The following is a 24,478-nucleotide window of genomic DNA, read 5'->3' as shown; positions in this document are numbered from 1 at the left end:
TACATGATGGGTCATAATTTTATAACTAAAATTTATTAATAACAATAGCAGTTCAAGGATCATGTGCGGTGTAAGTGGTCACTTTGCCGTTGTCGTTGACCCCGATGGTGGACTGCTTGTAGCTTGTCTTCTTCCCGTTGATGTCGCTGGACCCAGAGGAAGAGGAAGTGAAGACACCAAAGCTACCGCCTGAGGGAGGCTTGAAGCTGCCACTGACACCAGACACAGGTCCCACAGAGTTCTGGGCTCCACCGTCCTCGTCTCCCCCGAACCTGGTCTCTAACCCACCCTCCGGCTTGGGGAAGATGTTGGCAGACCCATAGCCTCCCTGAGGACTGTAGGTGGCCATGGCTACTCCTCCCACCTCGTTGTTATCAGAAGGATATCCTCCACTGATAACAAAAAAAGTAAAGACTGAAGTCATGCATTTAAACAAATTCTTAAACATTGTAAAAAGTTTGTACCAATCTGTTTCTAAAAAAATAAACACCATAATTAACATAAAACATTTTAGAATAATAGTTAAGAATTTCTTAGACATGCAAGATCTTCCTGAACATCACAAAACTTAAACATACAAAATGCGTACAAACAGCATATAAAATAATTTATAGAGGAGCCAGAACAAATCACTCGTTGACAAGCTCTTACATCCTGGTTACTGTATATCCTTTAAGTAATTCTGGTCTCTGGAATAATACAACCTTGATAATTATTTATATGGTGGATAGAAAACCATCAAAGTGAAGTATACACAATCCTGAAAACATTTATTGTTGTAACATTTTTCGTTGGCCAAGATATATATAAGTTTTATAAACCAAACTGTTCTTTTTTGTTTTTCCTTTTACAAGAGGAGGGATTTATAAATTGATAAAAAGAATAATCTAATGCTAAAGAGATCAAGGATTGACATAAATTAAAGTGTCTAATGGTCACTCTATCTCATAATGACGTTTGGACATGGTTACCACAAGAATTTGCATTTTTGCAATGTATTCAAACTACAAGACTGTAAACCTATTACACACTCCATACTCACACTTACCTCCAGAAAGGAACAAAAGCAGGAGACCTAGGGTAGGTGTAGGCCCAGGCAGCATGTCCAGGGCCACTGTGATATACCCCATAGCCACTGCAAGAACAAGAGGAAGCAGCCACACCACCAGTGTTAGGCAATGAATTGAATGAAATTGTGCAAAATAAGGTAAGAGAGACAATGTGCAATTGTACTAAAAGTGTGTTAAAAATAATCTACTGTGCAAAATAGTAAAGCTGTGCTGAATTGGGTTTGTTAGTTGAAAAACGTTTAAGCTTTTTTTTTTTAAAAAAAAACCAGCAGTTACTTTTTTATTTGAAATTTATTTTTGAAACTTCATTATTTGAATAACTTGTTATAGGAGACCACAAGTTACTTATATCAAACTTACCAGTGGGTATGAGTTTCCATTTAAATTATTCAGTCTCTAACAACCTGTACTGTCAAGACCAGAAAGAAAAAGTTTAGTTTAGTGTCTTGATTTTTTTTTGTTTCACTATAGGTGAAGAAACTAAGGAGACCTCCAGTCCATTTAAACCCAAAAGTTGTTCCAAGTTGCCTCCGGACTGACAGAATTTTTTCAGAACTAATTTTGAATTACATTGTTTTTGTTACAGCTTGTAAAAACAATACTTGAAATTCAATGTATTTATAACGTAACAAATAAACATGTAGCTTATAATTTTATTATAATTATATTTAGATTTAAATGCTACGTTCCCTTTCCAGGATATTTGACGGGGCACAACAAAAATTCCGTTTTCTATGTTAGTCTAGCACTGGGATCAACGATCCAATTGTTTAGTGTAGGAATTCATGGTTTGAGACAGCTGCAATAATTTTATATATTTCACACAGCTACGTGTGAGAGGCTACGAAATATAACATTTATTTTTTTTGTAAGTATAAATTCCCACTATCATACTTGGTTTAATGTACAGATGAATGTCCCTCAAAACATCTTTAAATTTCTTAAATGGTTTTTATAGAAAAATTAAAATTTTATTATATAATAACCAAGTTTTGTAATTGGTTTTTAACCTAAAATCAATATAAAAAACTAACATTTTAAAATCTGTTATAAATTTACCATAATTTGTGAGCAGAAAAAGACTTTATAGGAGACATGAGTCGACAAATTCTTGGAAAGTCTAATACAAAATTTGCAAATAACTAGCAAGACATTTAAATATTATAAATTTAAATGACAAAGTGAACAAAGAACTTAAAACATATATTTAGAAGTTTATGGTTCTATAAACATACTAAATTTAACTTTTATATACACTAAAATAACAGTTTTGTGTGTGATTTTAACATGTCTTGAGATTGAAATATTACCCTGTATAATATATTTTTTAGACATTTGTTATAAGAGTTTGTAATAACAACATTGAGGCACAGTATTATTGTAATTAATTGGCAAGCAGTAAATGTGACAAACATGATTTAAACATTTTTAATTATAAAATGTACATAATATATATACTTCAGAGAGAAAATGAAGAATTGGGAATTGTTTTAAAAGTTAAGTATGTTGAAAACAATTTATTTTAAGTTTTATTTGTGCAGCTCTTCCTCACTGGACTGTGAATGAGTGAGGGAGTACCATCAATAAAAAGTACAATAAAACAAAAGCAACTATGAATACAGGCAGGTGTACTTGTCTTTCATATGCAAATGACCTTGAATGACTACAAGAGCACAGGACCTGTTTGAGCTGTTTGAATAAACAGTGCTCATCTTCAGTTGAGTAATATTCATTTACTGCTCAGAGAAAACTGACTTGCATGTTCATTTGAGATGATCTGTGTTCCTTAGTCTAGGAGATATTGGCTCATATATGACTGTCTATGGCAATCATATTTTGTCCTATCAACATTTCTGACATATTTAATTATATTTGCCAATATTGTGAGCACAGATTCCAAAACCATTCTTAATTCAGAAATATGTGCTGTTGTTTTTTTTACTTGTAACTAAGCTTGATAGCTTCAGATGAATTTATAAGCCGGCTCAAATAAAATCATTCCAAACCTTTGAAGATAGTTTTATTTACATTTTTGTAAAAATTCTGTGCCTATAACCTTTTGTGGGGTGAAAATAAAAAGTATTTGGTCTGTAATAAAACAATTTTTATGTCTTTTAATATTTAAATGTAGTGTATTTAAAATACTGTAATACTGTAAAACTAAACTATTGAATCTTTTAGTCTAAATGGTCAAAGTTTTTGCTATACTCAGATTTTTACAATGTTTCATATTTAATACTTTGCTGAAGTTAACAATTTAAAATCGTAGAGAAAGGTAAATTAAGTTTGTAGATTTACATTAATTTAGAACAGTAAAACAACTCAAACCTTTTGCAGTTTATATTTGTTACAATTACATTTATGTTAAATATAGAAGACCACAGCTAAATGTTTGTTTTTCTGTTATGTAAATTTTATCTAAGTTCACTGAATATATTCCAACATAATATTGTGTGGCAATTCATTGTATAAAGTCTTGCAGAATGAGAAGATTTTTTATCTAATGTCATTCACTCTGTCCAAATTTTGTCAAAAGCTTTGTGTTCTGTAAAACTGTTTTCAGATCAATCGTTTTTACGCATCATTATGAAATCCAGTATGTTATTTGTAAATTTTATATGCACAATATTATCTGTTTTGGATGCAAGGTGTAACACTCAATATCAGTCTTTAAAATTCCACATCAAATACAATATATTATTATTTTAACTGATATTGATACTTGAGTATTAGTGCTATACAATTTATGCAATGTACAAGTTTTGATACTAGGACTGAAAAATGTATTAAAATTATTATGTATTAAAATAATACATAATAAATAGTATAAGACTTTATATATGTTTTAGAATCTTTATGGCATATGCAATGTAATGATTTGTAATGCATAACATTTGTTGTTTAACAAAATAGTCAACACCCTTAAATATCATGATAACTCAAAAAAACTACAAATATTTATAATTTAAATGTAAAATATTATATTAAAATAGTAAACTGTATTTTCATTTACAAAACTGTCCCCTCCAGTTGTAGTATGTTGTTTGATAATGTGATAAAAAAGGAATTTAGATTTTCAGTGAAAACATTTGTTTGTTGACTACTCTCAATATAAAAATATATTAATTAACAATGTCCTATCCCTACACATCAACATGTGTGCGAGTAAATATCCAGTAATAAAAAGATGAATGCAGTAAAGTTAGTAATACTGGATAGGTTTATAAAAATATTTTGTTAAATTTAAATATTGGTTAAAATGCAGTTTAAAATGTTGTTGTAGTAATCTGATTTTAATGATAACAGCAGGTAGATCTAATTTATATATATTAAAGAAAAAAAATTAACATTCTTTTACTTCAAAGTTTTAAAACTTAAATATTTTGAATATTAAAATAAGAAAAATGAAAGTCAACATCAATTTTTTGGAAATGATAAATTTTGTATGTGGAAAGGGTTTTGAAAAATATTTAAATTAAATTTTGTTCAACCAAAAAAATGGCTGCTTTTAATCAAAATACATAAAATAAAATGCTAATAAAATGGTGTAATGACTTTTGTTCCAACAGCCTATTCAATCATTGGACTGGCATTAACTACATACACTTAAATACTCTTTTAAAATTAATGTTATGTTTGATTTTGTTATCAGAATGCAATTATTTTAACAGTTCAGATAATATCCCATCCTAGATACTTATTCTTGAACTCTCTAACAGTGTACTAATAGCAAATTTCAATATTGTATGAAATTAGGAAATTTGTTCTATTTATTCACAAATCTAATTTCAGAGCATTAAGAAATGATTCATGAATGACCATCTCAGCATTTAAAGATAACACAAATTATCAATCTTCCTTTCTTTGTATTATAATCCATGAGATATTTGTCAAGGAGCCCTCAATAGAAGACATACTTACCCTGCAGCTGCTTGTTGTGCCTGGGCTTCAGCCTGAGCCTGGAAGCTCTGCAGAGCCTGGAAGTACTGGTTCAGGAAAGACATGAAGTCGAAGGGTGCAGCAAACGTAGGGAAGGGAGTATAAGGATAGGCCTGTCCGTACTGAGGTACGAAAGGGTTGAACCCTGGGGCGCCAAAAGGTGAAGGTTGGTTTAACTGATTGCCAGCACCTCCCCCATACCCAGGTCCAACCCCTCCTCCATACCCGGGAGCGCCACTGCCACCAAATGCAGGAGGGTTGCCAAAGTTACTGGTACCGGAAAAATGCATTGAAGTTGCCATATCCTGGAAACATAAAATATATTAGGACTTAATTTGTTGTAATTTTAACTACATTAACAGTTTAATTATTAACATTTAAGTAGTGATGGATGTCCTTTTCTAAGAAATTCTTACATAACTAATATTTATTAGACATATCCTCATTGTCAAAAGCAAAAGACATACAATGATTACGAAGACTTGCTATTCCCAAATACAATGACAACAGAATATAATGACCAAGCTTGATACTTTCTACTGATAAATAAGGTACAAAAGTATTCACAAGCACTAAAATTAGAAGTAATTTGAAACTGAAGTGTTACAAAGACAATAAAACAGTTGAGCCACAAACCGAAATACTACGAGTAACTTGTACTACAAAAATATTGTTTGTTTGTATTTCAATGTTTAATTCAATTTATGTATGTTTAGTTAAAAATTTATTTGACTCGCTTCTAATTACCCAAGAAAAAATTAGAAAATAAAAGTAAACACCAGTTTCTCGAAAATGATAAATTATGTATTTGGAAAGAATTTGATTCCGATGATAAGTTTTAAAATACAGTATATGATGTACCGTACTAAAAACTAAATTATGATAACAAATATGAAAAGTTATTCAATATGGCTTTAATCTCAGTTTTATTGACATCTAATTACCAGATCGGTTTCAGGGATCATTAAACCCCTAAAACTATAATTAAAACAAATATTTTTAAAACTATTAAAGGAAGAATTTGATAACAGAATTCATGCCTTTATTGTAGTAATTAACTAAACAAATTTTATAGAAATGGAAGGTGTGTCTAGTGAAGAAATTAGTTTTAAATAACAATAAGTTGTGTAAAGTAACATCGAATATCAAACAAAGATAAGCAAATATATTAGTGTTAACAGTTATATACGGTTGGTTATATTAGTTAGTTAACAGGATTTCCCTTCAATGAAAAAAATTGTAAATACATACATCATACTTCTAGGATTAACTAATTTTCATCATCAAGATCATAATCACTATGCAATGAGGAAACAATGAAGAAGTTGTGAGTGTTAGAAAAGTTTCCAATGAATTTGAAGTGCCAATGAAATTAAATGGGAAGAAGAAAAGGAGTATTAAAACACGTTAGTAAGAAGAGAAGTCCAAGCAAAAGGGGACATATGAAAGAAGAATATTAGAAGAGTTTCAGATAGAACTGCAGATGAAGATTAAGAAAGTACAAAGGAAATGCAAGTTCTCTAGTGCTCCTAGTCCAATTGCAGTAAGGACTGAGAGACAAACCTCCAGGGCCGGGGTTTACTTTTGTGCCACTTGATGAGGAAGATGTTGCAAATGAAGAAGCTCCAGAGAATCCACCAGAGCCGGAAGAAGCTCCAGGGAATCCACCAGAGCCGGAAGAAACTCCAGGGAATCCGCCAGAGCCGTAAGAAACGCCAGGGAATCCACCAGACCCGGAAGAAGCTCCTTGGAATGAACTGGAGCTAGAAGCTCCAGGCGAAGAACTAGAGCTGGAAGAATGTCCAGGAGTATCTCGATAGTATCGGATGTAAGAACCTGAATCAACGATTAATAAATTGACTGCTTAAAAAGAAACTTAGATATAGCCTAACTTATTATGTAAGCCTGTATTTTAATTGGCGTAGAATTGTTATTAAAGTATATTTAAAGTTTAACACCCTTGCAAATAAAAAGGGATTTAGTTACAATAAGTTCGCATGTACAGAAACTAAACTTAAGTTTGTATTTTATGTTTCTTTCTATAATGAGTGATTATTGTGTTGAGAACCACCTAACTATTTTACAGAACATAGATACAGAATTTTGAGTTTAGAGTTAGGCAAGCCACTTTATGTGCTGTTTTGAGATTTCTTTTATACAAGACGCTTGGAAAATGTGGATAAATAGTTTTATTCTTTTATGAAAGATTATTAAGTGTAGATAAAACATAAGATGGGTTTACTGATTGAATAATTAAATGTTTGACTACAGAGATATATCTACTGCTGAACTAATCTAAACTGTTCTGGGACTTTCTGACCGGTGTCAGAGTTAAGGTTGAAAGTAACTATTGCAAATGTATTGCTACGTATAATAATATTTACATTTCGATTTGATTTGTAAAACTAAAAATGCATACCATATACAATTTAATTCTTATTGACATAAGACACCTCTACAAGAGATGATTATTATCAAATAGTTTGAGGAGGAGGAGCTCCCCCCTGAAACTCTCTAAATACGCCACTGACTGGTTTGGCGATTTATACATATTTTTTCACATCAATGTCTTTGTCATGCCGAGACCTTAAAAAGATCAACAAATTGACAATGATTGCCCTGAAATATTTCCTCAGACCTTCGTTTGATATTCACCTCGTGGTTTGATAATTCTATAAATCAAATGGAATCTGTCTATTCTAAAAACATTTATGGATACTAAATTTGTTTATTTATAGCTGAAAAGTTTACCTATATATTGGAGACTTTACAGGCAGACATGTTTTTCAGCCACTAAAGTTAGCAGCTTCGCTTACGCTCAACTAGTAACAAAGTTGTTAAAGTTTAAACATTCAGCTGAGAGTCACGCAAGATCTGTTATCTGTGTACGCTTCTAAGTGCCAGCTATGTAGGCTACATCAGCGCAGTGTATGTTCGTGGTACATCAGCAAGGCACTGATAACAGTGATAACGGTCTGCTGGGCTTCAGAGAGTAACAGAACAAAGACAACAGTGCGGCGGGTGGGGTAGGCGGTGACGTCAGAGATGCTATCACATGGACCAGGGTAATGACGTCATTAACTCGGACAACAGCTGAGCGTGTTGTCATTAGAGTCAGCTGATTGCTACAGTGACATCTACTGCTGGCACTCGTCAGAGACAGACCGTGGTGAACGTTTCCTAATTAATTTGAAAATAATAAACGTGTGAGGATAACATATTAAAGCGCCGCGCCGTCCGTCTACGATGAAGGTTGATGCAGGTAGACTTCTTACAGTAGCGGGCGTACAGAGAGTCTCCCGGGTTTTAATGCTAACCTTCTTCTCGAACTCGATGAATCTTCTTTATTTAATTAAAATAATATAAGGTATTATAATGTTCTTCTTCATCATCATCAGCATCCTAATTAATTATTTTTCTGCCTATATCAGCTTACTTAGTGTAAATTCAAATAACTATTTTTGATTTGTTTAAACTTTGGTTATTGAAATTAAAATAATTTCCAATTAATAAGGGTGTTATAAAAGCCCCCCCTTCTAAAAATAGTCTTTATTTGGTTGTTTTAAAATACATTTTATAGCCACAAACGTTACCCAACGCTTAGTCAAACGTTTCGTAATTGTTGCACAATAATTTATCTACTGTATTTATCATGAATGTAAAAACAGATTTAATACCTACAAGTTGTAAGCTACAGTCAGTAGCTTAGTTTAGTTAAATCTCAATCATGGTAAGAATTAAAACAATTTTAGAAGCTTTAATTAATAATGAAATGATTTACGTTTGTACATATATTAAAGCTAATCAATTATTTTAATTATAGGCTACGTAATGCCAAGTTAAGAAATCACACATGTGCCTCTACTCCACTCAACCATTTTAATATTTAACGATATTTGCTTGTGTACCCCATTACTCCGTTACTTACGCTTTAATGAATTAATAAATAGCAATTATATTACTCAGTATGTAGGTTATAAACCAAAAACAATGTAATAAACTAAACAATACTCGTGTTTCTTGTTTAGTGTTATTTACCATTCAGTCCCGATTGGCGCCTTATCTCAAGGATCTGAATGCTTGTAGCAGTGGTCTGAGCGGCCATAAAACGACATTACCACTCATGATGTTTCTTGCAACATCCGCGGAGCAGTGGCGTAGCTAGGCTTCTCAACAAGGGGGATTTACCGGGTTACATGTTATGGACATTGGCGCAACCCCAGAAAATCGCACGTTGTAAGTTACCTGTCATGAATAAATTAAATGGTTGAAAATTTTTTGAATAGTATAATGTGAATTAATTGTAAAATAATTTTCTCTATTCGATTATATTTTCTTGCCGACGTAACTCATGAGGGAGTGGTTGAATATGATTTTTTAAAATTTATATTTGTATATACAGAGGGACCCTCCTAAGGTCCTCCAAACGTGTATGAGGTGGTAAAATGCAAACAAGCTTAAGTCACAAATAAGTAATTTTTCAGGAAGAGCGTAAAACTTGTAGCTTTGCAAGTCCTTTCCAAACATTCTTTTTCAAAAGTTTGTCAACATCTTTGGTCTTTTCTTTGGTTAACGCATGATGAAGTGGGAGTTTTTCCAGTCTCACTTATCTAAGATTCTTTATAACTTTCTTTCTCACAGATACAAAAGACTCTTCTCCGTCATATCTGCTGTTTTGAAACCTCTTACGAACACAATCGTTTTGTAAGACTTTCCTTTTCCTTTTTTGGAAATGTTAAATTTCCTCATGTTCCGGTAACGTATTTAAATTCTCTTCCGTTGACTAACTGATTGAATGTCCATATAATATACACTTAGCTTCTTATCAAGTAGTGGTTAATCTTCTCCTAGTGCTCTTACCTTGCTTATACCGCTGTAGATGTAGTATTCCTGTTTAGTAAAAATTATGGGTTTTTCTTTCGTAACTGCTTTACTGTTCTTCCGAACACACGGTCGGCAGGTAAAAAATTATTTTCGCGTACAGGGAAAATACAATAAAATATTTTGGATTGATGTAGTCTATTGTATGTTCCCAAAAAATGAATCAGTGTTCTCAGGGCAATATTATTTTTATTTTGAGAAATGCAACCGTCACTAAAAAATCCTGAAAAAGACCTTGTGTCAAATAGTTAAAGAGAGTAGATGATATTTCCATACTGCATTTTCCTGCCTGCTCTTCTATCCAAGTGTAGAATATGGGATTTTGAGTGTTTAGGTCAGTAACACAAAAGTAATAAAACTCAATTTGCCTCACGTAATAAGTTTATAGAATTGAAGTTTTCGGTGGTGGCTGGATTTGTCGAAGATAAAAGCAAAGGCAAACAGTATGAGGAACATCTATTTTCATGTACTCGTAAAACGCCTTTGGTCTTGTAGAATGAACCCGCTTTTCAACCATTAGCTGCGCCTTTTCAGCAGACTGTGCTGGTGCACTTTTAATTTGTTCTTTGAGAAGGCAGCACTTACTGCAAGTATCGGCGATTTAAAACCCATGTTAAACTCGTTAGCAAAAATCCTCATAAACATGCTGCATTTCACTTTTAGCTCGTCTTCACACTGATTATTAAATATCTTACTTAGTTTACTAACATTTAACTCACTACTCAGGTATAAACTTTTGGACTTCTTTCTGTTATAATCTGATTCAGTTCCTCTGAGCTTCTTTAATGTCCTCTGTAACACTTTATTTCTTCAAATAGTTCTTATTTTTGGTAGTGTCACCTCTTCTTTTCTCTTCAACATCTAACACAAAATGCACTTTTTCGCTACGTTTTCTATTCTAGGTTCTCCAACACCAATAACAGTGCAAAGAACTGTTAACATACAGAAGTTTTAACACCAGACACAGTTGGAAAGAGTATTGTATTGAGTACATCCGCTCAGATCCAGCTTGTTTTCTTTTTGTTTGCCGACCTAGGCCTATGTCTTTAGACTTTTGTTGTATCAGACTAGCAATTCTATTGTCTTACATATCCTTGTTTGGAACTTTGTAAAACTCTTCTTTGAAAGTTTTGATATAATTAGAAAAAAGAATTATTCAGAAGCAGGGAAAAGTCCTTTGAGGGCTAAGTTAAATGAGGAGTTTCCTCATCTTCTCGTCTTACGTGAAAAAAAAAAAACACAACAATACGTAATTTCAACATACGAGTATATTTATGGAAACCGCCAGGTACCAACATTAGTACAGTAATAAACAAATGTTTAAGCGAGAAAGAGTTTACATTTTTTATCAATTTTATTTTTTAGATTGTGTAAACATGTTACTCTTATTATTGCATAATTCTGAAAATTATCCCTTTTTTATGTTCAAGTAAGTTTATGAAAACCCCAAGGTACTATAATTAGTACAATAAAAACAAAGGTTTAAGCGACAGAGTTTTAGATTTTTCATTAATTTTATATTTTAGTTTGTGTAAACGTATCATTGTGATAAGTCAGCCCTTTTTATGTTTAAGTAAGTAACTTAACTTCAAATTAAGTTACAACCAATTTTAAGAACTTGATGAAATGAGAAAAATGACGAGAGAATGTGCTACTCTTTTTATTTACTTAAACAAGACAGGATTCAATAAAAGAAGACCAGATGGATAATGAGTGATAATAATGAATTTGGTGCTACAAGCAGAATTGTTTTAACTACACATAAGCAATGGCCTAGTTTATTGAAATTAAACATTCGGAAACGTCAATTATCACTATCTCCGTTAGGGTCTACTAAATCATTGTACGAGTATTTTATTACCATCGATCTCACGTTATGCAGATACGTAACGTAAAATGTATGCATAACGTAATGTCATGTAACGTATTCCATACTGGTACTGTAATGTAGAAGGTACTCAATAGACAATGACATTACACATCAATCTATGGCAAGATTGATTACCCAATACATACCGAACAAGCCCCTATAACAGAACATGTGGGCTGCGTACAAGTAGTACAACTGAGATATACAACTGTAGGCCTACATACCCGGTTACGGGCCTCGTTATTTTTGTATTGTTTCAATATTGTTAAAATTCATAAATGCTAATGAAGTAGTGCGTCATATAAATCTAAAATATCCCTTTCGGCTAATTTAGATATTTAGTTTGCATAACACTGATGGAACAATAACTGTCAATGTTCGTGTCTTAATATGATCGTAACAACACTTTCAAACATTTAGTAACTCTATAATATTGAAACCTTACTAAAAAGAATTGTTATAAGTATACTAACTTCTTTCTAAAAAACGTGGATTTAATTTAGTTACAGCTGATTCGAACATGTTTGTAAAGATATTCACTTATAGCGGTTCAATTCTATGGTTTAGTTTTGAATTATTATTGTATATGTATTGTATTATATTTAATTTTTGTTAATGTCACAGTTAGGAGCTAAACATAAAAATTCATCAGATGTGTATTTTATATTTTGAATAATTTTTAAGTGGCACAGAAGTTTGTTGAGTTTTTTGTTTTGATGTGTAGGTAGGCTACATGGTAACGGAAACCCCTAACACAGGTAATGCCTATGGGGTCCCTACTTTATTTCGTTTTTGTAGTTTTTGTTTTGACGTTATGTTATAATTTTTGTATAATTTGTAAAAAGTGTGTATATTATTGTAAAACTGTATATATTTTTGGAAAAATAAAGATTTGTTAGAATTGAATTGAAAAAATTGTTATATCCTATAAAATTAAACGGCCAACCCCCTTAAAATCTTATGAATTATTGAAACAATATGTAAGAATAAATGTTGCTTGAAACTGCTTGGGAATTTTAAGAAAAGTGTCAATTTTTATTTAGGTTTTGAACTACCGGGACAAAAACTTTGTTGGAATGCGAATGGCCACCATCTTGAAATGTTGTATTGTTTAAGACTGGCTAACAAACTTATACAAGCTATGTGAAATTTTTGTCTCTGTACCAAGTGTAGTTTTGGACCTATTAAACATTACAGCAGTTCTTTATTTAAAGTTTCTTTTTTACGATGGAGCGATTGTGAAGGAAACAAGATTTTCCGGACATTTGCCATCGTTCAGGCGATAAAAAAAGTAACACATATGTATATATATATATATATATATATATATATATATATATATAAAATTCATTACATTTTTATAAACGGTAATAGTCTAATTTAATTTAAAGATTGAATCACAAAAAGTACTTGCTACACCGGAACTCGAACCCGGGTCTCTCACTTATCGGGTGTGTCGTTTGACATGTATTTGGTCTTCCGATCATATGTTAGTTTGGTTATTTCAACACATATGTGCCATAAACAGCCAAATACAAAATAACAGAATCGTAAAAAAGTAAGGGCTCTGTGGTGTAGAGGTAGCATGCATATTCACCCGGTAAGTGAGAGATCCGGTTTGAAATCCCGTCGAAGCAAGTGCTTTTTGTGGTTCAATCTTTAATGAAAAATGTGTGTGTGTGTGTGTGTGTGTGCGCGCGCGCGCAAATCTATACGTAATGAGATAGAAGACCTACAAAGACTGTAATTTCAGTGTATAACTTGTTACGAGATAAATACGGTCGGCCATTTTGATTTTAGTCTCTTGAGAATATTAGTTTCAATGTAAAACCTCAAAAATGTTAAGGCTTTATTTTAAGCCATAAATTTATACGAGGTGTACTATAATTTTAAAGTATAATTAGTACGCATTAAAACAATTTTTTAGTTTTTTTTCTATACTGTCATAAGTTACTTTAAAAACAAACTGAAATTTTTACTTTCGTCGTTTAAATAAGAAAAAGTCTACTCTACAAGAAAGAATCAAAACGAGTTTGGCTGTGTGGTTATGTATTAATCATAACTTTAAATCGAACATGGTTGTACCACCAGAAAAAAGGTATAGTGTTTACAGGTTTACATCTTACTACAGATCTTCTATATCATCTTAATATAAACCAGGTTTTCATATGTTTTATTAGCTGACCTTTAGCGAAGCAGATCACTCAAGGGACTGGAAAAGTTTCATTTCTGTTCGTCTGTCTATTTACCTGACTGTAAGCACGATATCTCGAAAACGAACTAACATATGGACTTGACATTTTGAAGGAAGGTTCAATTGTCTATAAGAAACATTGAGTTCGATGATGGTGCATGTCAATCCACAGGATTTGGCTATACGTCAGTGAAAACTTTTACATTGGTCTAATGGTTAATCATGATGGCAACGAGAAAATGTCAGAATAAATAAACTTGAAAACAAACTCGATACATCAATAAGGGATTCTAACATTTGGCATATTATCACATGTAACCTACATATCCCAACAAATAAGTTGCATTATGCTATAGTTGAAGCATACTTGGTGTCTATACTTTTGTCATTTAAACACTGATATGAAACCCAATTTAATGAACACGTACCTGAATGTATCACGTAAAAAGATATGTCGAGGAAGTTTTCACGTGTTAACTTTATATCTACAAGAATGAGTTCTAATACGCCACTGGGCATCTCGAGAATAAAATGAGATATAGACTTGAAATTGCACATGCAACCTCAGCGAGGCCTGTTACGACACGTTATGTGGCGTACTTGTAGTTTTGTAGTTTATAAAAAAAAGGAAGAACGCCTCGTAATGAAGGGTAATGAATCACAACTCAGTATAAATTTTATTAATTTATATTTTTTGACTCTACTGGCTGACTATTTTCTTCCTATATTATAATTCTATATTCTACCCTATGTATTTGTATTAGAAGAGACAAATACAAATACTTTTATTCGAGGAACAAGACTCAGCAGATAGGCTGGGCTGCGAGGGACCATTTCGTCAGTTCACTCATAGCACGCGGGAGTAGATAGTACTGACCCGAAATTTCAACCTTTTCCTATAAGGTTATCTATTTTTAACATCGCAACTAGTTATCATATTGAGTTTTACGATATTTTGAACGAAACTCACCGCTTCGGATTTCTGTATGTCGACGTCGACGAATCAAAAACTAAAAGTGCGCTTAATTTTGAGGAACTGCGCACATACTCGTACTGTATGCTGTATGTTATTTGAAGGCTTCCTTGTAATCTGCCAACTCTTCATAACAAACTTATGTATTCATATGATTATAATCGTTCAGTGAAACAAGAAATCAGTAACACTATGTTTCGAGATCTGCAATCTGATCTCTTCTTCAGGAAAAGAACTAACCTAATACATAATTACATACTATGTTAAAATAAACAAATCTTACCAAAGCGTTGTGGCAAGCCTAAGTCAGGATTTCAGGTTCCTGACTTAGGCGTGCCATAACGCTTTGGTAAGATTTGTTTATTTTAACCTAGTTTGTAATTATGTATTAGGTTAGTTCTTTACCTGAAGAAGAGATCAGATTGCAGATCTCGAAACGTAGTGTTACTGATTTCTTGTTTCACGGAACGATGGCAAATGTCCGGAAAAATCTCGTTTCCTTCACAATCCTTCCATCGTCAAAAATAACCTTCACACAAAGAAATGATTATAATATTCTCGTACGAGATTTTTTCAGTCCCACCTTATAAAAAAGTTCAATTTTCCCTGACAATAACTCTTGATAGCATATTAGGTATGATCTTTGCTTTTTTGTGTGCTATAAAAGTGAAACGGTAGCTTGTTTGTGTTTGCAGCAATTTGTAAATCGAGTAAAGTAAAGTTTTAACCAACATATTTTACCACGTAGACGCTTCGAACATTAAAATGGTTTGATTTTAAATTAAAGAACATATTACTTATCAGGTAAAAACCGACGTTATTCTTAAATCTTGTTCCAATGGAGGCATTGTTACAATAGAATATCCAAAAGCTGTAATCCAACTTTTTTCAGCCAAGTTCAAAGAATTGGCTTCTGAATTGAAATTGAAATTGTCAACTCTTCAAATGATAACAAGAGTATAACAATTCTATGTCATGCTAAACTAAATTGTTTTAATTACAGTAGAGGATTTATTTTAATTAGAAGAATTTAGTGTTTAATACAACGGTAAACAACATAGTAACTGTTGATTGTAACTAATTTAGCTGCAAGAAATGATAACATCAAGATCAACCGATACTACCAGATTTCCCGGAAACACAGGCGCCAAGGTTACAGCTGGCACACGAAAACATGACGTACAGCTCTTAGGTTTATATTAGTTTTTAGAAGTTTGAATGTTTTTTATTTTTCCAAACAATGAACCGAGAACACTTATTTTAAACCCAGCGGTCCTAACACTTACAACAGTTTCATTATAACAATAAAATTGTTATTTCTGTTCTGTTGTTTACACGTATTATTCCATATAAATCCTGCAAGATTTTAGCTATAATGTAGATTAGAAATGAGTTGAACAATTTAGTCCTAAACAATTCAACAGAACAGCACCTTTATGTGTAGCTCAAGGGGGTACTATGTTGTAATAAAAACACAGTAGTCCCTGTACGTAACAATACTAGAAATTACGTTTACAAAAAGTTATCACTCTGTAACTTTCCAAATTTCCGCTTAAATTTTGGCCTATGCATGAAAACTTTTACGTTCTCATAAAATTGGTAGAAACATGAAACAGATGTAAGGTGGTGGTCTTTTTAATCTATATATATATATATATATATATATATATATATATATATATATATATATATAAATGAATGTTTGTGTGTTTGTCCTTTATGGAATCGTACACTATTTGACCGGTCATTATGAAAATTTGAATGTATGTGTACTTTTCAACGGAGAAGGTTTATATGCTATACTCATTTATAAAACTCACCACGAGGTGGCGTTGCAAAATATAAAAGTTTTCAAAGCGCCAGCACATTATAAACTGCAATTACGAGACAGTTACGTGTATTAATTTGCCAAAGACTATTTGAAGGCACTAAGTTAGGATATATGTTTGTCTTTATGATAAATATATGGCTGAACTTAAAGCTTGACTGTTAGACCGCTTTATAATAAAATATATGTATGTATACAATATACTTTTGACTGATTTTCTTGATCGTGACATCAAGTCAAACTATACATCGGCGTTGGAAATATAATTCACTTGAACCAGAAGTGCAAATACACGGGCAAAGTTTAGGTAAAGCGTGCGAAGCCGCGGGAAACAGCTAGTGTTGTATAAAAGTATTTGGTAAAAATTACAATTTGAAACGACCCATTAGTTAAATATCCTTAGTTTAACGTTTAGAATAATTTACAATTATCAGCCCTTTGAAATAATACCTCTTGTATTAACTCACCTTTTCTTACTTCTACATATTTAGGACACCTCCATAATATGGTGTATTACTGTCGTTATTTATGAGAGCTCAATACTCTACAGGCAAATGTGAGTTAAGTATGAATATACCAGCTTACGAGTGTTTCACTGGATTACAGCTATTGTAACACTAGAAGTAACCTGCAAGCAACACCATGCAGCCTTGATGTCTGAGGATTAGCAAACATATTGTATAATCAATCTTGCAGCAATAATTTTTGTAATCGACCGTCAGTTTAATAATTTGTAATACAAAAATGGCTCCTTCCTTCGTATTACGTTTCTCACCATTGTACACATTTTGGTATGGTACCGATGTAAATGGTCTCTCTCTGGGTTCTGCACTGTTTTCTCAGCTGCAATGTTTATACATTGCAAGTGATTAGCAGAGCTACAGGTGTTGCAGTTGATTCTATAGCGTAAATCTATTCCACGATTATACGAGAACCAATGGTAGTAATGGCTTTTAACCACATTTCCACCCAATTTTATTATTAACGGAAATACCATTCTATGTATAATGGCTGGGTTTTGAATATAACCATTTCTTGAACGTTCAGAACTCAGCAAGTGGGGCAAGATTATTAACCTTCGTCGTGGTCTAAGGGTAAGGTTACGACTGAGAGGTCACTGGTTCGGTTCTCACGGTGGCCAATAAACGTTTTAAAATCAGTTTGGACAGTTTTCCTTAATATAAGGAATTTGTATATAATACAGCTGTATATAATATAATCAATTAAAACATCCATAAGCGTTAAGAGAACTCTTCCTCCCCAAAATGGAAAGAAAAACGTACTAGATTTGCTAACACAACTGTATAAAAATTACGTACAAGTTTTATGAATTTACGAACATTCAAACGCTTGAAATATTAACTATTTTTGCTAAGTTTGTTCAAGTTTAATATTCCTTGTTACAATATTTGAAAGCACAAAAACCTTTAAATAGCTGTATTAATTGAATTGTATAATAAATGTAAATTCATTTCAAAAACTTTTCGTTGACTCCTCCCTCTCCGGCCATGGGCGTGTGCTAAAAATTACTGTACTTGTTTTTGTTTGTCAGACACTGTGTGGTTGCTGTATTTGAATATTCTAGATTGTTTGAAATTCTTTGGAAGGACGATACAGTTTGTGTTGTAAGTCTGTAATTCATTAAGATATTTGAAGTGTCCTTTTCTCTGACATTATTTATTTGTCTCATCTAAACGTTTTATGAACAATTTCACTTACGATTACATTTGGGTTTTCATGAGTATACCTCACAGATTCATGTATCGAGATACAAAAAAAGTGTTTCAGTACGGTGAGCATTTTCTTGGGTTTAAGTCACTGACACATATTGAATTAAAACGGAAATCGATTCTGAAGACAGTGTATAGACAGAAGTTTTACTATTACAGACAGAAGACACGGTTTTTACATCCATTCGAATACCAATCATTTACGAAATAAATTAACAGATATTCAAATGTTAGCTTAAAATTATAGGAAAACATAATTCTAAAACAGAGTTTTGTTTATGAATAGAATCGAGTATGCCGTGCATCAATGGCCACTGACTAAAATGTCTTTGCAATCACCAGTCGTAGGCACAAAAGGATTATAAGGCACAATAAAAGCGTTGTGGTATACAATATCAGATAGATGCCGTCATGCCATTGAAATAGGTAAAACCTGCTCTTCACGAAAGGAAACAAAATTTATGCAACGACCAAACAGAACTAGTCATTCAGTGAATCCAACAATCGTGGAATACTAGTAAATAAATACAAAGAAATAAACACAATCATAAACAAACGAATTGCTCACACATGCAAATAGTAGAAGAGAAAAGTAAATAACACACGTAAATCAGTACCTGAGGCAGCGCTGAGGAAGAGGACGAGAAAGATAAAAGACGCTGCCATCGCGAGGGAGGAGCGTCGGCCAATGCCGCTTCGGAGGACGGATGAGCCCGATGTTTGCCGATCTCGCCCGAAGCTGATCCGAAGCTGAAGCTGATGACTTGATACGGTTAATGTCGAGGTCAAGGTGAAGCTATTATTCAAAGGCGGTTTGGCATCTCAGGCAATAAAGCGAGTGCACGAAGTGGTACCTCGGATTTCCCTGCACTCGGTAGCCGCTCGTGTTGATTGTATACTAGGCCCTGGATTGTATGGCGAAGTACGCGCTAGTAATGGTCCGATAGTCATAAAATACAACTGTGTTCTGTCATTACTGTCAGAAAATTAAATAAACAAACATGGAAACATAAGAGACAATTGATAGACTGTTTTTCAATATACAAAAGAGTCTTAACGCGAAAAACAACACACATAATACAAATAAACAACGGATTATCGAAGAATTCGGTAGAACGTAACGAAAGAGTATTCGTACTGATGGACGGACTGTCTATTGACCTTTTGACCCCAGAATCATACAGTTTGTCCTTGGATCAAGAGAAACCTCAGTACCACGTTTAAGTCTCGTGGACCTCCCTATCAAGAGTTATCGCACAGACGAGTAGACGTACAGAGAGACAAATGGCTGGACAGCTTCTTTACCTATTGCATCATTCATCTATAAGGTTCTTCACTGAGGTAAGAGGAAGCTATGTGCCAAGTTTTATGTTTCCATGACCTTTGTACCAAGAGTTATCGCACAAGCGAGCAGACGTACAGACAGGCAATTGGCTGTACTGTCCCTTTACCTATTGCCCCCTTTATCTATAAGTTTTGCACTGAACCAAGAGGAAGCTATATGTTAAGTTCTGTCTTTAGGACCTTCCTATTAAGAGTTATCGCACAGACGAGCAGACGTACAGACAGACAATTGGCTGGACTGCCCCTTTACTTATTGCCCCCTTCATTAATAGGAGTCTTCATTGAACCAAAAAGAAGCCATGTGCCAAGTTTCTAAGTCTTTAACATCTTTCTAACAAGAGTTTTCGCACATATGGATATGCAGATGGATAAAGACACGATTTTAAGAAAAGCCTATCGAGTCCTTATTAATCTTAAATGCTTCTTTTAAAAATAACACTTTTGTATTTAATATATTTTAGTTTTAAATCTGTTGTGTAAGCCGTATCGAATGAATTTAACTAATTTATAAATTACATATTATTCAAATAGATGAGATCCAGGTACATTTTAAGTATAAGACGTGAATTACGCGCCTTAACAAATTATTGTAAAGTACACCACTGTATACAAAATTCTCAGAACTATTTCCATTTACGTGTATGAATAATAATGAACAAGCAACGCTTTCCAGGAAATGGTTATAGTTATAGCCCTCAATTAGGGAAGTCAACAGATGGTCCAACAAGTGGATGCAAATGTGTTCTCGAATTTAATGTGTCGGGAATTCTCGCTGGTCCAAGTTACGTGTTTATTTTTGTCAAAATAAATTATTGAATGAGATATAAATCAAACAGGACACAGGTAGTTGATTAAATATACAGAGTATCACATGCAATTTTAAAATGTTCTTCAAGGATTTGTGAGTTGTTTTTGGTTAATTTCAATACAGATGGAGAGGTGAAATAAAGAATTTCAAGTTTAAAGACCTATTCAGAGGCACCATAGGACAGAAAATACTTCAGGACAGAAAAACACTGACAGGAAAAACCAATTCCTAACCAGTTTAAAAAATGTCAACTGTTTTACTCTCTGTATCAAATTTGGTGGGGAGGGGGGGGTAGGAATTAAAACTTTCTAACCAAATTATTGTATTATTATATTATTAATGATGTGAAACCCGACATAAAATATCTTTAAACATAATTCTGTCCAGCTTATTAAAAATTACGAACATTTTCTTCATATATGATTAACAAGTAATTCATGTTTTAAGGAGGTTCTTTATACATAAGTGGCATTTTAATTACGGATACTTAATGTTTTTAAGGAAAAGTGGTCCAAACCCACTTATAAATATGTATTTGACTTCCCCGGGAATTGAACCCGTGAATTCTCGGATAGAGAATCGCACCCTACCGCTACGCTGCGGTGATGGTGATGGTCAAATTTTAAGGTAATTTTAAAATGTCAAATTGCAATTACTCTATCTCAGACAACGTGGTTAAAAGTATTAAAACACCGTATTAACTTTTTAGTGAAAAACACCGTATTGCGTATAGAGATGCCGTTTTATTTTGCCTTATGTAGAATTAAAGATTTTAATCATTTTGAATTTTTGTAAATGGCTAGCCTTGGCAACAGTTGACTCAAAGAATTTGTTCACAAAATATGTGAGTTTAACTTTGATCACGGTGTTTATTCATATCACAATAAATGTCCTACTTTCTCTACGTTTTGTCTATAAAACTACGGGTTTTGTGGGTAGGATGGCCGGGAATTTAGTCTTAGTGCCAATGGTTTTGTATCCCCAAGGCTAAGTGACGCTGTTTTCACTAATGAATGTTTTTTTGGTTGCCCTCATTTAGCAGAGAATGCAAAAATTTAAAACTTTATTAAGTGATCCTTGGGAACACTTGTAGGTTACAGGAAACGTAACAATTACTTTAACATCTCAAAATCGGTCTCAAAGAATCCTTACTATACAACGTGTCCTTTTAAATTTATTTATATGTCAATAAACTCATACTATGGAGTCTTTATCGGAATAGCTGTAATTGATTGGCTGTGAGGGCAGCTTTACTGGCCTTTGACTTTTTGACCCCAAAATAAATAAAATTCTATTAATCTATTAAGAGCTATCGCACATATGGACATATACACATTCTAAGAAGGATTTGTCGCGTCTTTAATACATATGATGTACATACATTGGAGAATGTTTGTCAATTTGGGATTTCATATTTGATCTTCAACGTGTTTTCACGAGCCATTCAGTTATTATGTGAACATAACAATTGCAAAGTGCAAAGGATTCCTTACGTACATTTGAAAGAATTCGAAGAATTATAAACCAACTATATTGTAGAACTAATTTTGTTTCAAAACTGTGGTCACCGGTCTTTAATAGCTTGCCTTAATTTCATCTTCAAATTCTCTAATAAAAACCTCGGTGCCTATCACAAAAAGAACAAAATTATTTACGTTTTACCATGAAATATCAGATAGAAAATATATTTGAACAACCCTTGCCAAAGTTGGTTTTATCTGAGGTGTTGGAATTTATTTTGATCGCTTTTTAGCAAATTAAATTATTTTATTATTACACGTTTTAAACTTGGATACGCTTACATTGTTGTGAACAATACGAAAGTTACGTAAAATGGAAAATACATAATTCCATCTGTGGCAGAAACTGCAGTTACTAACTACAAAATAAAATTTTCACTAAGTATTTATTTTTTTATGTGCAATTAGTTTTGTCAACAAGAATTTTAAGAACAGATTTTTGCTACCAATATTAATCTATTTATTCTTCTTCACACATACACTCCATCAGTATATTAGGTTAGTACTCGTAAATGTAGTATGTTTGTTATTCCTTGCTAGACGTTTCTTTATTTCCCAAATAGATTTGTTGCTGCCAGTTAGATCAATCAGGGTTAATAGGAAATCAATTATTGAATCAAACGTAATTGAAAATTCCAATGAATAACTCTAATATGTTATTACGGGAGACAAATAATAGGTCAGCTATCGATCTGTGATAGATATTGTGTTAATATAATTTATTATGTTAACTACTAAATCACTTTAAGATAGACCGCTCACAAGAGGAAGATCCGGCACCAGCTTGTGACGTCATGGACGGTGATGATGACGTCATGAAGTCTCCAGAGATGGCCTTGACAGGCTCTCGAAGCGTTGTGCAGGGGCAGTTAATTATTTATTCTGCAAGTGGCAATCGTTCTTATGAACAATTTATGTACCCTGGTCTACCGTTCCTGGAAGATTTCATGTTCCTTGACTCCCTTGAGTTCCAGACACTACAACTCCTGTAACGTTTAGAGAGGGCTCTTGGAAATCCCGCATCTCTTGTAGTTCCTACTGTTTGATGAATATTCAAATTATTACAAGAACTTATTGAATAAAAATAATAGAATTAACTTACTGGAATTATTGAACAAAGCAATATGCTAACGTAAGATACAAATGTATTGTAGGCATCTTTGGTACGTTCTTTACAGACTAAAATAAATTGCATTTATTTAAATAGTCATTCCAGATCTGAACGATTCAAAACTTTGTATCGATTCATGAGAGGTTTGGTTGTTTTATAACATAAAAACCTCGTCGTTAAGTGTTATAATATAAAAAAAAACATACGTTTTGAGGAATTGAATCTGTGTTCTTCTTCGGAATATACTTTAATAAATTTGAAGTTGAAACACGCATAAAAGTATAGAATTCATCACATTGCGATGGACAAATCACAGTCAAAGTTAACTACAAAACTCCACGTAGAAATGCCTTAAATCAGCAAAAGCACAAACAAATCAAAAAAATATAAATGTGCTGCAGAACAATGGAGTGTCTTCAGACGTGGCGACACATATACATTTTTTGTTTTCAGGGTTACAGTCTGTTCTCTTCTTCAGATGTTAAATAGAGAAGTATTAGCAAACAATACAGTAAGCAGTTCAACAGAAGGCGATCTTCGTAGGTCCAGGAATGTTTTTGACATACCGTTGATAACTTTGAGTTTCGTGTAATCATAACCAAGCGATGAATCAATTACTTTTTGAACAATTAAATTTATAATTCAGCATTTTACACATGACGAAGGGGTAAAATCCACTCCTCGAAACGTCGGTATCAATTTACATTTTTAACATTTATAGAAGATGTTCCTAATCTGATTTTTATCTTCTAATCATTTATTTTGAATTAATTCACCAAAGAAAGAACCTCTAATTATTACCGGTTTGAGACGATACTGTATCTAGGAAGTATTAAAGGTAAAAATAATATTGAATATAACGTGTGAAAGAGCTTTTTATCCTTTTAAGATTTACTTTTCTGTAGCAATGTCATTAATCAGTATTCCAATAATAATAATAGTAATAATAATAATAATAATAATAATAATAATACTAAATCTTTATTGTCCATAGTACTTTTACAGCTTCCGACATGGTCAGTATTTAAAGTCTAAGAGTAATATAATCATGTAAATTTAGGTTTAGTCAAAAAACCATTGACAGTTTAAAAAATATTCTTAATCCTGTGCTAGAAGATAATCAAAATATTTTTGACCTAGGAAAGCAATGGATTTTCGAAACATGTTAGTATTACGTCTTAGTATAATGAGAAAATCCTTGTGTCTGGTT

General features: G+C 32.8%; 1 protein-coding gene across 1 annotated transcript; it reads right to left on the bottom strand.

Moving 5' to 3' along the window:
• Nucleotides 1-11: 11 nt before the first annotated feature.
• LOC124362347 (glycine-rich RNA-binding protein 3, mitochondrial-like) lies at nucleotides 12-19,236 on the bottom strand. Its single transcript, XM_046816776.1, has 4 exons — nucleotides 19,103-19,236; nucleotides 4,992-5,314; nucleotides 1,049-1,135; nucleotides 12-392 (listed from the first exon to the last, which is right to left on the bottom strand). The coding sequence occupies exons 2-4, from the start codon at nucleotides 5,309-5,311 to the stop codon at nucleotides 53-55; spliced, it is 747 nt and encodes a 248-aa protein (XP_046672732.1). The 5' UTR covers nucleotides 5,312-5,314; nucleotides 19,103-19,236; the 3' UTR covers nucleotides 12-52.
• Between the last annotated feature and the right edge of the window lie 5,242 nt (nucleotides 19,237-24,478).

Source organism: Homalodisca vitripennis, chromosome 5 (assembly GCF_021130785.1).
Source record: "Homalodisca vitripennis isolate AUS2020 chromosome 5, UT_GWSS_2.1, whole genome shotgun sequence".
NCBI lineage: Eukaryota > Metazoa > Arthropoda > Insecta > Hemiptera > Cicadellidae > Homalodisca > Homalodisca vitripennis.
Note: the sequence above shows the minus strand (reverse complement) of the source record. Positions and strands in the feature narration are given on the sequence as shown.